Genomic DNA, 15,859 nt, shown 5'->3' on the forward strand with positions numbered 1-15,859 from the left:
CGACTTGCTTGACGGCTTAAGCGCGCTTTGATATTCAGGTATCATGTATGTCAAGCCATTTCCGTCAGTAGAAAAGAGTAGCAAAATTTTAAAAAATGTAGGCGTGAATGGTTATCCTCCCATAGAAAATTTGAATTTCGCGCCTTTTTCTACTGACGAAGTTGTTTGACCGGCTGTACCTACATTTCTAAAAAGGTCACGTTTGACACCGACAAATCAGTATCATATCGGAAACAGATCTAACAACTAAAACTAGAATTGGCCTGTGAGTTAACAAAATGTCGCTAAGAATACTGATCCAGTATAAAAAATAATGAACACTTTTCGATACAAAAAGATAAAATATGTGATAAACGCACATTAGACGTAACGTATGGAGTATGGAATACGTGCCTTCGGATTCTATACCGCCGTCGTTGAATAATAATGAGATAATTCATTTCATTCGTTTAATTGCTTCGGTGTAAATGTTACTAGGAATATAATTGTGTATATGGGCATTTTTATTTAAATTTGTACCCCCAACTTGCATTTTAGATTTTATGTTTTTCCACGCAGAATTAAGAGATCTTTCGATTCTCATACGAGAAAAAAAGTGCCCCCTAATTTTCATACAATTTTTTATTTGTCCGTTTTGTTACGGTCATAGAAGGTTGTATTGAAAACAGTAACCAAACGGACCAAAAATTGTGGGGACACCTTTTTTTCTCAGTACAAATGGAAAAAGCTCGTGATTGTGAGTAGAAATAATGGGTTATTATTTAAAGGGGTTCAATTGTGTTCAGACCCAAAATTTCCATCATAATTTAGAAAAATACAGTTTATTTTTTTTAAAGTTGCTTAGGATGTTATCACTTAAACTTTTGGTGAATAGATTTTATTATAATTTATCTTTCTTTTGAAATTTTTTTTAATTTTCTGCACGGACGTCATATTACGTGGTCCGGTTCGGATGATACCCTGACTAAGTACTTTATAGTATTGTTAAAATACAACGTATACAAAAAATTGTTCTTCACTATGGGTAAATTGTTCATAATTGTGTTATACTATGCATGCAACAAACACAAAAAAATTAGGTCATTGATAAAGTTATATTTTTTACATTTCCCGTTATTCCAAAATACACCATCATTTTCGTGGTCACACTTATTTAGTAATATTTTTAACAATAAAAGAGGTCATAGGCCTGTGTATCATCTTTTTAACTATAAAGCCATATAGAAATAAGATACTGTCTCACATTGAAGGATAATATCAACCTCAATCCATCGTTATTTTTTAATAATTAATGTAAATAAAGGTTCACGCGAGATTTGCGTCAAAGATCGAGCATCAATTTCGTTACGGTTTTAATTTGGTGAGTATTGAGTAAGTAAATATAATGTTACGCTGGTGCTGTGTCATTTACAGTTAAATTATACAATATCGATTACAATTTCTTCAAACCTATAGGATATTAACTGCAAAGCCGCGAAAGTAAGAAGTCCTCAATTTCGTGGTCATCATTTTCGTGGTGCTATGGACTACGAAACTGATTTAAGACCACGAAAAAGTTTATTAAGTGATTTCACCTATAACATGATGGAAAAAATTTAAAGATTCCTGAGAGGGCCTTAGCTGATGCGATAAATTTACCGTCCTGATTCTTTTCTGTTCTGATTCACTGCCACCAGTATCGCTTTCTGATACCCTGTCACTGATATCGTCTGCTGAATCGCCACAACAGCCAAAGCCAAGAACATCGCGTATACTTCAAACGCCATTTAGTAATTCTGCTAACACCAGTCCTAAAAATCCCACCCCTTACGACAAACGACGGCTACAGACGTCAACCACTCTGGGCAACAACATGTGTGTACGTCGATCATCTAGAAGTTCAGCTGCTAGCCTTAATGTGCGGTGTGACGCTGAACCATATCGCCGTAAAATGATATTCAAAAATATATTTTCTTCATACAGCGAAGACTGATGTCAATTGCCTGCAACTGATATCAGTCTTCACTGCAACTTATAATACTTATATGTATGTTATAAAGAGCGAGAAGGTCCTTAAAGCTATGTATTTAAGAGGTTACAAAAATGACAATTCATCATTGAAGTCATCATTTTCGTGGTTAAATAAAGTTAATTTTTTATATAAACACGGATTGTTAATTTCCGTTGATACATTATAAATTTTAAATAATGCACATTGTTTTCTCTTTATGAACGGATTTCCATTCAAATTGTAGTTATGAGATTTTAAAATAAAGAAAATGTTATTTTTCGTGGTCATAAACCTCATTTTCGTTACCATTAAATTTGGATTTTAGCTTTTTTAAAACAAAATAAGCTTTATTGATTTCTGATAATATTAAGCACCTTATCGGTCTATATCCTAATGTTGAAAACAAAACAGACCACATCAAAATGTGCGTTTTTATTTCTGTAACATTTATCTTACACCTCAAATAATGACCCTAATACTCGTATAAAAATGCCCAATTCTACTCGTAACACAAAATTTTTTGGTACAACTTTAAATAGAAATGCCCATTTAGAAGAATTGCGTGTTTTATTTCATACAGAATTGAAATGACAAACATGCAAATTCTAAACAAGCCAAGTCCGTACTGAGGTTTCAAATACGACTATTACAATTCAAATATAGGCAATTAATTAACATCCCTTCCGTTGCCCAAGCACTCCGAGTTGTTCGCCAAGTTATTCAATCTCAAATATAATGCCAGCAATTAGAGTGTTCACGAGTGATCAGTCAGCGGATTCGAATCCCATTACCTTGGAGTCCAGGCGACGGCGGAGCAATCAGCCCGGTCTTTAGGGATCACGCCATTTGCCCGCCATTGTTCCCTGCGCCGTTTTACATGTTGTGCAGGAGCTGAGACTAAAGGCCCCTGTACACAATGGGCCAGCGCCGGCCACTCCAAGGGACGCATTTATGCGTTAGAGGGAGCAAGTGATATTACTATCTCATTCTACCGCATGGCTGCGTCCCTTGAAGTGGCCGGCGCCGGCGCCGGCGCTGGCCCATTGTGTACAGAGGCCTTAATACGCACGGGAGCATGGCTATTGGAGTGACAAAATGTTCAGTTATGAAAAATCTGTCATCGATGTTACTCGTAAACGCATCTTGTTCATGCCAAAGTGATAAGTACAGGGTGGCTAGTGGCAGATTTCCGATTTCATAATTTGATTAAAAAACAATACTAAAATATATAAACCAAAACTGTATACTTTTATAAAAAGTTGATGAATGCGGATAAAATTTATTGAAACTCATATTTTCTACCGAGCTTCCAATAAGATTAGCTGACGGTGCATCGCGGTATGGCGTATAATTTTTATTATTTTTGCGTTATTAATATGGCAACTTATGCCTAGGAGCCCCATTTTGATTTTAATTTATTGTTCTGAATTTTTTGGTCCAGAAAAATGACTACGGTCAGCTGACAGATTAAATCCGTAACAGTTTTAGAAGAAAAAATTAAAATCAAAGTCAGGGTCTTGCAGTACTGAATAAAAAGCCGTTTTTAGATACGCCTCAATAGCACGTGCACGCTGCTCTGCTCGCCAGCGATCCATTGTCACTAATTAATCCGCAACACTCACGAAACTAAAAAAAACCTCTGCATCTCCTTGGCACTACGCGTTCGAAAATTATTTGGATTTGAAATCGGAAATCTGCTACTGGCCACCCTGTATTATAGGGCATTTTCATTTTAACTTGTACCTCAAAGCGCGACTTAAGTCGTGTTTCAGTAACGTGTAACCGTCACATTCCTGACAAAGTGTAGGGTTTGATTTGTGCGTCAGTTTTGTGACGATTGCTAACCAGCCGTGAATGGAACACATTTAAGTGAAAATGCCCTTATCATTGGCGTAATAGGAAGATCCGTCGATTCCTATTTTGGTTCTAATAAAATTACACAAATAGGCATAAATAGGTTAACAACGTTGTTTTAGAATATGCATAAGACTATATTATATATAATGGATTGTCCAAACACGAGAATGTTTAGATCACGTTTCACATTTTCATGCCATAACACAATTCTGTAATAGCCTTAACAACAAGAATTTATACTTTAACCTTAGGCAGTCAGTAGTATGTATTACCGCATGACGCATGTGGCTATTGCCAGCTTATTAGCTGGCACTAGCTGGTACTGACAGCATCGTGTTATCTTACATTCACCATAGGTACTCAAAAATATGTTCCATAGTTCTTAATTCGCTGACACAAGAGCTTATGGGACATATTTTAGAGATGATTTGTGCACCCATATTTTACACTTGACTGTACGGGTATGATTATATCATCCTTGTGAGATGTGACAGCGACCAAATGACTTCCGTATGTGGTTTGACATGAAAGAGGCATAATAATCGAGTATTTGGCTTCGTCTCCGCGCACTCTTCCCTAATGTCCAGAACACCATCGTACCATGATAGGTAAAGAAATAACAATAAGAAAAGAAGGAAATTTAAAAGCGTTCAATGCCTACGAGAAGTGAGTGCGAGGCAATATTCGTGCGTGTTAACAATAATAACCGTATTACGTACTTAAGCGTAATGGCGTTATGAATTCGCATCAGGCAGGCGAGGCACAGCCCACAATAAACGTTAGGTACCGATATTAGTGAATAAATAGGCACTTTCGTGTTCGCTCTGTATGTTAAAAAAAAGATATCGCCATTTAAAAAAATGTTTGTCCTATGTTTCATTTTCCAAATTTTAATTTAACTTAATAAATACGTTTTATTCAGAATCAATTCATTTTCTAAGCTTTTGAAGAAAGGAAAACATCGCGGGGAAACCGTACCAATCCCAATAGCGCCTAGTATAATCTCTCTGGAAGGAAGGATGGCAGTTGCTCTTACTTATAAAAATTAGTACCTGCGATATTCGTTAGAATTTTATTGCTCCCTTAATAGCAAAAAAGCCGGGATAAATGATGAAGTAGGCGGATAACCAGAATGACAGTTACAATAATATTTTCATATCTCATGCTCTGAAAGTGGGTCGTTGTTGTTCTAAAAGGTGCGCAGAAAGTGATACGTTTATGCTCTAGCGCAGAAAAGTGGTGTACTCCTCTGCGTCCCCGTCCCACGAGCAACTGGGTGGAAACAAAATGGAAAAATAGTGTATTTATTTCCTCGCCTGGAACAATTGGTAATTGTTTAATTTTACTAATCCCACGTTGATCCCTTTTTTTATAAAAAAATATGTAAATTGTTAAAAACAAATTATTCTTGATTTTTTTCGTTGAATTCTATTTACTCGCTTTCATAAGACGGGAACCAAAAGGAATACACCAAAAATATTTTTTTAAACCTTACACTTGCGTAAATGAGCAAAGGCAGAATCTTATACAGCCACAGTTAAACGTTTGTACGATATTAAATTGGTTTTTAAAGTTATTTAGCACTATATTCATGAAAATAAAATAAAATACAAGATAAAAATGTCTTATATTATTAATTAAATTGTTAATTAATATTTAAAATACATTTATTATGTTATTACGTGGTGCGGCGCACCAAGGTCGCAGTGCGGTCCGGTAGTCTGTTCCGGCTTTTAGAACGAAAAAGTATAAAATTAAAAAGTAAGAGGCAATCCCGCTGATTTTCATACTAAAATCACACTAAAATGAACAAATAATTTGAAAATTACTGCAGTTTGTTAAAAAATGTGTGTTTTCGTAAATATTGCAATCTAAATGATTTTCGCTAGGGGTTATTAATCTTCCCACATGTAAAGTCTCCGATTGCAAGTAAGTCCTAAGGAAAAAAATCATGGCCGTAGGTTTATTAGGTACTTCAATTACTGATTTTGCGAAATTGCCTTGTTTTGTTTGGTTTCCTCGCATTCGATATGAAAAGTAGAGTGTTTAACTTGGGTGAAAGGCACCATTTCCGTCTCGGACTATTGGCGCTCTCACTGCGTTCGAGCGCCAAACTACCTCGACAGGAATGGGTGCCTTTCAACCCTTGGTTAACAATCTACTTTACGCAAGTGTAAGGTTTAAAAAAATATTTTTGGTGTATTCCTTTTGGTTCCCGTCTTATGAAAGCGAGTAAATAGAATTCAACGAAAAAAATCAAGAATAATTTGTTTTTAACAATTTACATATTTTTTTATAAAAAAAGGGATCAACGTGGGATTAGTAAAATTAAACAATTACCAATTGTTTCAGGCGAGGAAATAAATACACTATTTTTCCATTTTGTTTCCACCCAGTTGCTCGTGGGACGGGGACGCAGAGGAGTACACCACTTTTCTGCGCTAGAGCATAAACGTATCACTTTCTGCGCACCTTTTAGAACAACAACGACCCACTTTCAGAGCATGAGATATGAAAAGATAATTCGCAACTCGTGTCGATTTAAAACATTCCCTTCTGTCGTGTTTCAATTTATCGCCACACGTTGCGAATTTCGCACTTGTATTGTAATGTACTATTATATCATTTGTGACATGACATAACCATATCGATCGATATAAGTCAAAATGTGCCCATTGCCCCGCTTACACCTAGAGTTAGCGATCTGACTCGTATTTCAAACATAATATTTAAGTACTGTATCCTCGAAAAATAAATTTTTATTGCGTTGATGGTAATGAACTACGACTTATATCAAGTCTCTTGTAACGCAGAATCAAGTCTTGATATTAATTCAGTTTCCATTAAAGCTTGAACGCTAAAACCAATTTGAATTAATGAAGAGTCTGTCGCCACAATTATATTCATGGTAAGGAACTCTGAAACTTAGTTTCCAATTACAATTCAGGTTCCGTGTTGTTTGACATTAGAGTATTTTTAAGTATTTAAATTATATAGGTAGGTAAAAAAACGAAGCTTTTAAGCTCTCTTTTCTTTTGTATGTAATAAAGTTTTCGGATTGACGTTCCATATATATTTTTAAATGTGTAATATGACGTAAGGTTTGCAGACTAATTATTTACTTTGATTAGAAGTTTCTAAACTGTACACAACACAGCATGTTACTTTTAACTAAGCTTTTTACCTATTCGGCGTCATTACAATACAGTTAAGTATTTAAAAGTATTCAAATATATCCAAATGATTGTGTATTCTTTAGGACTTTCAAGTTTCAAAAACACCTGTTTCAACGAACAGGTTTCGGTGGACCACACGGTCGCGGTTGGCGGTGGTATTTTTGCGGATTCGACGCATGCGCGGTCCGGCCGGGATGCTGCAAGTCTATCCGAACATCTGCGTCGCACGTCTCGGCGCCGCAAATGCCCAACGCGCCCTTAAGCGATATAAACACGCGGCAACTATAACTCCACTTTTATAATAACTTGTCAAACTATATATAAACTTTTAAGTCATGTTTGTGGCTGTGCTGGTTGGCGGTTTTTTATTCTTAAGGTAAGTTTAATCACAAAGTTAACGTAAACTCGAAATATATAAGCACGTAGATATATATATTTAAGTATGTTTTGCTCTGTGACCAAAGTCGCATGTTTTCAAGAGACCTTTCAATGTGTAATTGCGGTTCACTCATTTTATAGTTCTAATTTATTTTCGTAACAAAGTGGAACGTAATCTTGAAGGATATACTATTATGTACCTATATCACTTAATGTCAAGGATATTTTTTACAAATTAAACTAAAATATATATCTTTAAATATTTGCATGTCTTTGTGACAAAACATGTAGTTCTTTTTTAAATATGCAATTAAACTTCCATAACTTTCCACAATATAAGTACATACAATGCTAATATAATACTTTAACAAAAATCACAACTAAGTATATTATATACTGTCCGAGTATAGTTAGTCGTTACGATGTGGTAAAAGGATAGCAATTACATTAAATTATTTGCAAACAATTATGTATATTCAGTACACAATAACCCATACTAAATATTATAAAAGCGACAGCAATTCTATTGGCATGTGACGTATTTTCGGAAAAACATTCGAATTTAATAAAATTTTACACGTTAGAAATCTTGAGCTGCACTAGGTGGAGTTGGCTTCATTTTTTTGCCCTGTGGAACCTCGGGCACAGCTAATTATATATAATTAATTAGCTGTGCCTACTGTACGGTAACTACTGGTGGTAACTACTAGGATTTTTTCCCCAGTAGTTACCAGCGGTAAATAGGTGGGGAAAAAACCCAGTAGTTACCACTGGTAACAACTTGTGTGTATTTTGGCATAGGTGTCTTTTATTCCATTTGCAACACCTACTGGCATGTGTAAATTCATTAATTTCCGCTAGGTACATAAAAGTTGTGTGGAAGAGAGCATTTTAGCGATTAAACCGCCTGTTGTATACCTCTACTTGTGTAGCTGTTTTCTTTCGGTAATATTTTCTTTCTGTAGTATTTGTATTTGTAATCTTAACTGCTTACTAAAAGTGATTTATCTACAAGCAGGTGCTGTCGCCAGCGCGATCAGTGTTTAACTAAAGGGATTAAACTTTTAATTGCTTCTTTGTGAAGTATTCAGAGCATAAATAACTCTGCAGCGTATCGTTTGCGTTGTTCAGAACAACTCAATACCGTAAGCTAAAGAATTCCGCCTTTGGCGAGCAAGTCGCGCTATTATTCCGTAGGTAAATAAGCAACCATTTATAGATTTTTTTGTTCATTAATCTGCAGTGTTTTTTTAAATGTATACATTATGTATAAGACTGTAACCTAAGAAAGCCGCCCATGTCATTTTGAAACCATATCTAAAATCTAAACACTCTAGGACGGCATTTTGAAATGTATCACGTCAGAAATGATACAAATCAGTGTACCTATAGATTCCGCCTAATCTAATTTTGCACCAATTTGATAGGACCAACGTGAGGTAGTGTCATTCTAAAAGTCATAGAAATATGACATTCATGATGACATTTCCACACTTATACCATCAATTTAAATATCCTGAGTAAAAGTTTGTACTTAAGTAATTTTACCCTATTTACTCTTACAAACGCTTATCCGATAGCATTAGATTAGAAGTTTAGATTATCCAGGTAAGTATGCAGAGCAAATAATTTATCAAACTTTCGAACTATGTGGTAACTTTACCGTATGTACAGTAGCGTTCAAAAGTGCATGGACAGATGTCGACCGTAATGCCTTAATATTACGGTTGAAACATGTCCATGTACTTTTATATCGTCCGTACATATATTTATTAATATAAATATCTGGGAGACCGAGCTTTGCTCAGAAAACATGTAAAAACTCAAAAATGCGCGTTTTCCCAGAGATAAGACCTAGCTAGATCGATTTTTCGCCCCCAAAAACCCCATATAGCAAATTTAATCGAAATCGTTAGAGCCGTTTCCGAGAAGTAAAATATATAAATAAATATATATAGGTACATATATATAAGAAATGCTCGTTTAAAGGTATAAGATATGATTATAATATTAACCTATTGCTCTCTTCCTTCTCCGCGCGGGAGACCAATCAGATGCCGTTGGTTAGTTAGCTTTCGTGGTTCGTTTAACACCCAGCTTGCTCTGTTTATGCACAATATTTACTTGGCAGCATGGCTACCTTGCCTGTGGCGCATACATCTAAATACGTGTGTACTATACGGGTGTTTTGCTAGCAAGCTCTTAAAAATGGTAATAAAATAACATAAACGTTCGAATATTTTTTTGTTTTTTATAATCAAGAAAAGAATACAATTGTATTAACAATCTATACGACATGATTGTCTTTTATTTTCCCATTAAAAAACTAACTCATCTACAAAATTAAGGTCAATACTGTGTCCAATTACGTCATCCCTAGGACGCTAACATGAGAATAAAATTGTAAATTCGCATTGAATTTAGTTTGACAGTCTTGTGGATAAAATGCGACATTCTCATTAGTTTTTGAAGAATAAAGAGAGCCTTTACGAGCTGGTGTAGTGAACAACTTTATGGATTTACTGCCATTGAAAGTGGCACTTTTCACGAAGTAGCTGATAAATAAACGCCAGGCTAAAACGGGCCGGTTATGAACCTAAGTCGAATTTATCTTCATAAGTGTTGACAAGGACCCAAGGACATATGTTAAGCAGATTTTTCATGTTGTTTATCAATCGTTCACTCATGTCCTGCACGCCGCCGTTGACTCACAATGTTTGATAGATTGGGAAATAACATTATCAAAGTCAACCTCGTGTTATATACCCAGCAACCTAAAGAGACGAAATTTAACAGAATTTTACCACGTGACCCACTGTGAATTTGTACTTTAGGTGTTCGGAATAAAGACACAGTTTGAGTGTTAAATAATTAAAGATATGACGTCGAAAAAAGGCTACTTAGGTAAGTCTTCTGATGGTCAGTATCTCTTATTTTCACCTCTATTTAACTAGGTAATTAAAATTGTAACCACCTGCGAAACATCATGGTATATCGTTTATATAATTTACAGATTATTATGTAGGTATTGTATGTTAGTAATGTACAATACAAAATTAAATTCTTACCTAGTTTAACAGTTTAATCTACGCAAAATACGAAAATAAATGCACGAGAAAAACGTAGGCTTATTTGACAGCAAAAACTCAATAATAAATTACGGTAGACTCAAATCTCACTTTTTTCCCAAACCAAAAACAACCAAATTGAACGAAGGTATACCCGCTATCGCAAACGCAAAGGGGTGTAACACGAAATATCGCAACGTACGTGCTTATCGCACTCGGCGACGTCTATAGAAAGGGCCTTTCAAGAGATTCGACCCTATACATTTTAAGAGTATTGAAATTTACGAGTATCTTTTGAGTGCTTGCCCGACATCGTGACAAACTTTACATACCCATTTATCCAAACCAGATAGGTATAGGTCATAAAACGAACGAACACTTTGAACACGTATAAAAAGGTAACGAGGTTAAATGGTTGATGTAGGCTTTAGAAAGGCTTTTTATAATGCGCCCGAGCTAGGTAGGAGACTTCCCTAAGTAGGAGACTTGAACAATCTATAATAAACAATGCCAAAATCAAAATATGTATTTATTTATTGTGCCAATATTATACCCGGGGAAGCTTCCCGGTTTTCGCCTACCTGCTGACTATGTACGCCTGTGTAAGCATGTAACGCTAGAAAGGTGCCCAGAGAAGTCCATAGCATGTAACTATCAGTAAAATTCATGAGATTAACCTCGTAGTGAAATGACATGAATTTTATTTATAAATTCAGAAATGAAAGTAAACGGGAAACTGTCACATCATCACGAGGGTCTTAATGAGTGCCGTGCAAGGACAGGACGCAAACTTGACAGGCTGCCAACTATCGACCGCGATGACGGCAGTCAATGTCAACAACCACTGAACACTTAAGTATTTAACATCTATGCGGGTTTTAAATAAGTGATTAGTGGTTGAAGATTCCTACCTTCAACGCATATCGCAACCTCCCGCCTCCTGGTTGGAATAAGCAACTAACAGGCCTATTCGGATTTCGAGTAAATCACAAGATCTTGAGACGATTTAGAGATCAACTAGATCTACATTAGATATCGACTAGATGTGACTTGGATATCTAAGTCATAACTTGTCGAAATCGTTCAAAAGGACCTCCAGAATCGCGGAAACGTCAAATTTGACATATCTATCTTACAAATATCTTTAAATTATCCGTATCGTAACTTGTTGAAGCCTAGTAGAAATCTAATTCATTTTCCGAATCGAGCCGTAAGTCTATTTATGTGCCTACTGAATATTGTAGGTAACCATTTTTGTTGCAAAGGTAATTGAAACAAGGTTATAGATTTAAAATTGAAACTAATTACAATAATTTAATTTAGATACTTAAAGCAATATCAAAACCAATTAACTGCGCTGATTCTAATCCTCCTTCAGAATCTAACCGTACCCTCTTCTTACATCAAAGTATTTCAACTAACAGTGAGAAACTGCTTAATGAAATCCAGTATTGAGCTGACGCAAAAATCCGATTAGTGTTATGATAGAACGAGGTGGAAATGAACGCGCTCGACTAAATTCGCATTTACCTGCCGGAGGTTTTAGGGACACATGAGCGCGCGCCTAAATGCACCCTCCGTTAGCTTCAGCCCACAATACCTATTGCAATATTCATAACCCACTATCTATATGCAAACTCCGACTCGTTATGAAGATAGATTTAACATAAAATCCATTTTTCAACGCGTCATTATTTACAGGCGCCTAATGTTTATTCGTGTAGCATTTTATATTTCTAAAAGTGATTTATTACGTGAGGGACACCTTTATCAATCTCAATTCCAGGGAAAGATAACCTCTGAGGGATGGTTAATAATGCGTATTAATTTCCTTTAATAATTTTGAAAGCAAAGGGTATTTGGGTTACACACTCGAAAAGTTGAGAAAGTTAAAAAAGTGATCACTCACATCACATGTCCAGTTAACACCGCATCCAAAGTTCCTGCTAGGTACAAACAGAAACACTCCTAACTGTACATCGGTGGACCCCATTACAAAAGTGGATTGTACCGTATAAAATTCGACTTTGTAATAGTTGTAATATGAAATTACAAAAACCGGCCAAGTGCGAGTCGGACTCGCGTTCCAAGGGTTCCGTATATTACACAATTTTTAACAATCAGTGCCGGATTAAGATATGTTGATGCCCTAAGGATTTCTAGGTGCCCCCTCTCCCTCGAGTCATCAAGATTACATTGATTTTTTGGTAAATTGAGAGAAGTTCATTGCCGCGTTACAGCTGAGAATGGAAATCAGTCACATCATTTTATCACGAAAATTGACAGTGCCGCAGCAGTAATGTTGCAACAGAGTACCTAATGCTGTTGCAGTCGTCACCCGAATGTCACCTTTATCATAGCATAGAAAGTAATAGAAACGCGAGCGAAGCGAGCGCGGAAATTTTTCGATATAAAAACGCAATATGATAGACAGTTGTAAATTTTTACTTTTAGTATGGAAATCAGTCACATCATTTTATCACGGAAGTTGACAGTACTGCAGCAGTAACGTTGCAACAGAGTAATGTTGCTGCAGTCGCCACCCGAATGTCACCTTTATCATACCTTATAAAGTTATTGAAAACGCGAGCGAAGCGAGCGCGATAATTTTTCGAACGCAATTTTACTTTTAGTCCCAACCAGGCGCGAATCCAGGCGGCTTAGCACGGTAGCGTTTTTATCCCTTGTCACCATGCCTGTCACGTTCTAACAAGTATGTAAGTGCGAAAGGGACGCGCATAGTGATAGTCGATAAAAATGGAACCGTGCTGAGCCCGCAGGATTTCATACAGAGAAGGGATGGGACAGTTTTCTATCAGCCTAGCTTCGCATAGGGCTCGATATTTCTTAGGCTTCGATATTCGAGGTTGTTTTCATGCATAAAATATGTAAGAAAGCAGAGCTTGGAATTGAATTGGCGAAGTGTGAGAAAGGCAGTAGGCCTAGCTGCGAAAGAGGAAAGCTTGGATTTGGATCCACGCCCAAGTGTAATTAAGGCAGAAGGCCTCGCATAAGACCTAACGCCGAACCGCAAAAGAGTGGGTTGAAATCGAATCTATGCATGTAATCACGACTCTTCTACTGCTACCGATTGTTTCCCAAAGAATTACGCGCCATTATTTTTGCAAATTAGTTTTTGGACAGCTAAAAAAAATCGTGTGGTAAAAACGATGTGTCTGTCCCTAATTTTAAAATTTGTTCACCTTTTTCAACCTGGCATTTTGGTGCCCCTCCTGAACGTGCTTGTTTTGCTTATTGGTTACAAAGTCTTTATTAATGGCACCATTAAAGTCGACGAGTACAAAAAACTTTAAGCTAGCTCACAATTTAACATTTTTTTTAAACATTATTTTTAATTTGACCTTACAATTACTCGTAAGTAGGTAAGACCGTTAAATATTTAAAATGATTATCTTATCAGAAAATTATCACCAATTACTCTAAGAAAACTACTACTCTAAGTAATCCGGCACTGTTAACAATGTATTTTTTATGTGAAACGTGTGTGAAAACTCTTTAAAAAATCCGTAGGGGTCGGATTAAAAACTGTAATTAAGTCCGACTCACGCTTGACTGTACATTTCTAATAGGTTTTCCTGTCATCTATAGGTATAGACCTATTTTATGTATTTTTTTCAAAATTTTAGATTTAGTAGTTTCGGAGATAAGGGGGGGGGAATGGTCATTTTTTGCCTATTTTCTTGAATAACTTCTAAACTGTTGATTCGAAAATTATAAAAAAAAATTATTTGAAATCCTTACAATAAGCTCTTTCATTTGATATGTAACATGATATAGTTTGAAAAATATTTTTTTTTTCATTTTTTCATTTACCCCCCAAAAGTGGCCCCCATGTTTAAAATTCATTTGTTTACGTTACATGTCCGTATTCGGGTCACAAACTTACATATGTGTACCAAATTTCAACTTGATTGGTCCAGTAGTTCCGGAGAAAATCGGCTGTGACAGACGGACAGACAGACAGACAGACAGACAGACAGACAGACAGACAGACAGACGCACGAGTGATCCTATAAGGGTTCCGTTTTTTCCTTTTGAGGTACGGAACCCTAAAAATAAAAATTCATACTCAAGCCTCAAGGCGTTAAGTCCGCCATTTGTACTCTTTTTGTATAAATCTGTACAATAAAGTAAAAATAAATAAATACTTATAATAAAATTCTAATATAATATTATGAATAAAATATAATATATGTATTATATGAATCCATGCCCGGATGTGCTGAAAACTTACAGTTCAGTAGATATTGCATGAACAAGTTTGGTCCAGTTGTTGTTTGCTGATCAATGATGACGGATCAGCCGACTGTTAATCCGGCTGATCCAGTTAAGGTACCGCCCAAACGAACAGTAACAGATCTGCGTTTTCAGTTTCTGAGTAAATTGTGAGTTAATTTTATTATTTCTCTTATTGGAGCAAAATACACTATGGGGCTAATGTATCATTCAAATTATAATAAAAATATTTGGAAAGTGTTTCTTATGCCATAGTTATTTTTCTCAAAACTCAAAGAAAAACGGCACAATAATTACCTTTTTAAAATACACCCGGGTCCTTTTAGAAGTCGATTTTATAAAAAAAAAGTTTTTATTACTCTTGGGCGTTAGGCGAGTGCTAGCCGATGGAAGTACATATATTCTTCATTTTGTATTTATTTTTAGTCTAACTAATAGACCGGGAGACAGTGACACATTTTACTGGGTCATTTGTACCAGTATGGCGGTTCGTCAGGGGTCTAAGTACGTAATGAAGGAAAGAAAAATGATGGTCATAGCGCTGGTACCGGCGGCCCAATCGCGTGGGCGTTAGTCGATGGTTACCTACAATATTCATATTGTTTTTTTAAAATTAATGTGTTCGCCTCAGTATGGCGGGCTGTAAGTCACACCGGAACAGTATGGCATTACGCTACCGCCTACTTCTTTTTTATGGACTATCGGAAAATACGAGGATTTTTGTGGAACAAATCGTTCGACACTCGTATTTTATCCGACACGTTCGACTAACGCCCACGCGATTGGGCCGCCGGTACCAGCGCTGTGACCATCATTTTTCTTTCCTTCATTACGTACTTAGACCCCTGACTAGGTCTTGCAATCCGGATATCCGGATATCCGTTTTATCCGGATATCCGTCCAATTTACTATCCGGATTTAGATAAGGTTAGTATTCGGATAAAACGAATAATTCGAATACCATTTATGACAAAAATATCATTCCAATTTTTAAGAAAACTATTTCACAAATGTTGAAAATAATAACGTTAACCTATGTCGATTGATTTATTTATTTATTTGGATACATTTTTACAGTATAAAAACTGTTTATTCAAGTATTTATCCTTGATTGTCGACTACTCCCTTATTTT

General features: G+C 36.0%; 1 protein-coding gene across 2 annotated transcripts in view; it reads left to right on the plus strand.

Moving 5' to 3' along the window:
• Positions 1-7,225: 7,225 nt before the first annotated feature.
• Positions 7,226-15,859, plus strand: part of LOC134806816 (gamma-aminobutyric acid receptor alpha-like) — a 63,432-nt gene continuing 54,798 nt past the window's right edge. The window contains exon 1 of one of the 2 annotated variants that reach the window (XM_063780203.1): positions 7,226-7,399. In XM_063780203.1, the coding sequence (XP_063636273.1) occupies positions 7,359-7,399 (41 nt within the window). In that variant the 5' untranslated portion in view covers positions 7,226-7,358. The remainder of the gene's footprint in view (positions 7,400-15,859) is intronic. The other variant, XM_063780204.1, reaches the window with a different exon arrangement.

The sequence above is a fragment of the Cydia splendana genome, chromosome 3 (genome assembly GCF_910591565.1).
Source record: "Cydia splendana chromosome 3, ilCydSple1.2, whole genome shotgun sequence".
Lineage (NCBI taxonomy): Eukaryota > Metazoa > Arthropoda > Insecta > Lepidoptera > Tortricidae > Cydia > Cydia splendana.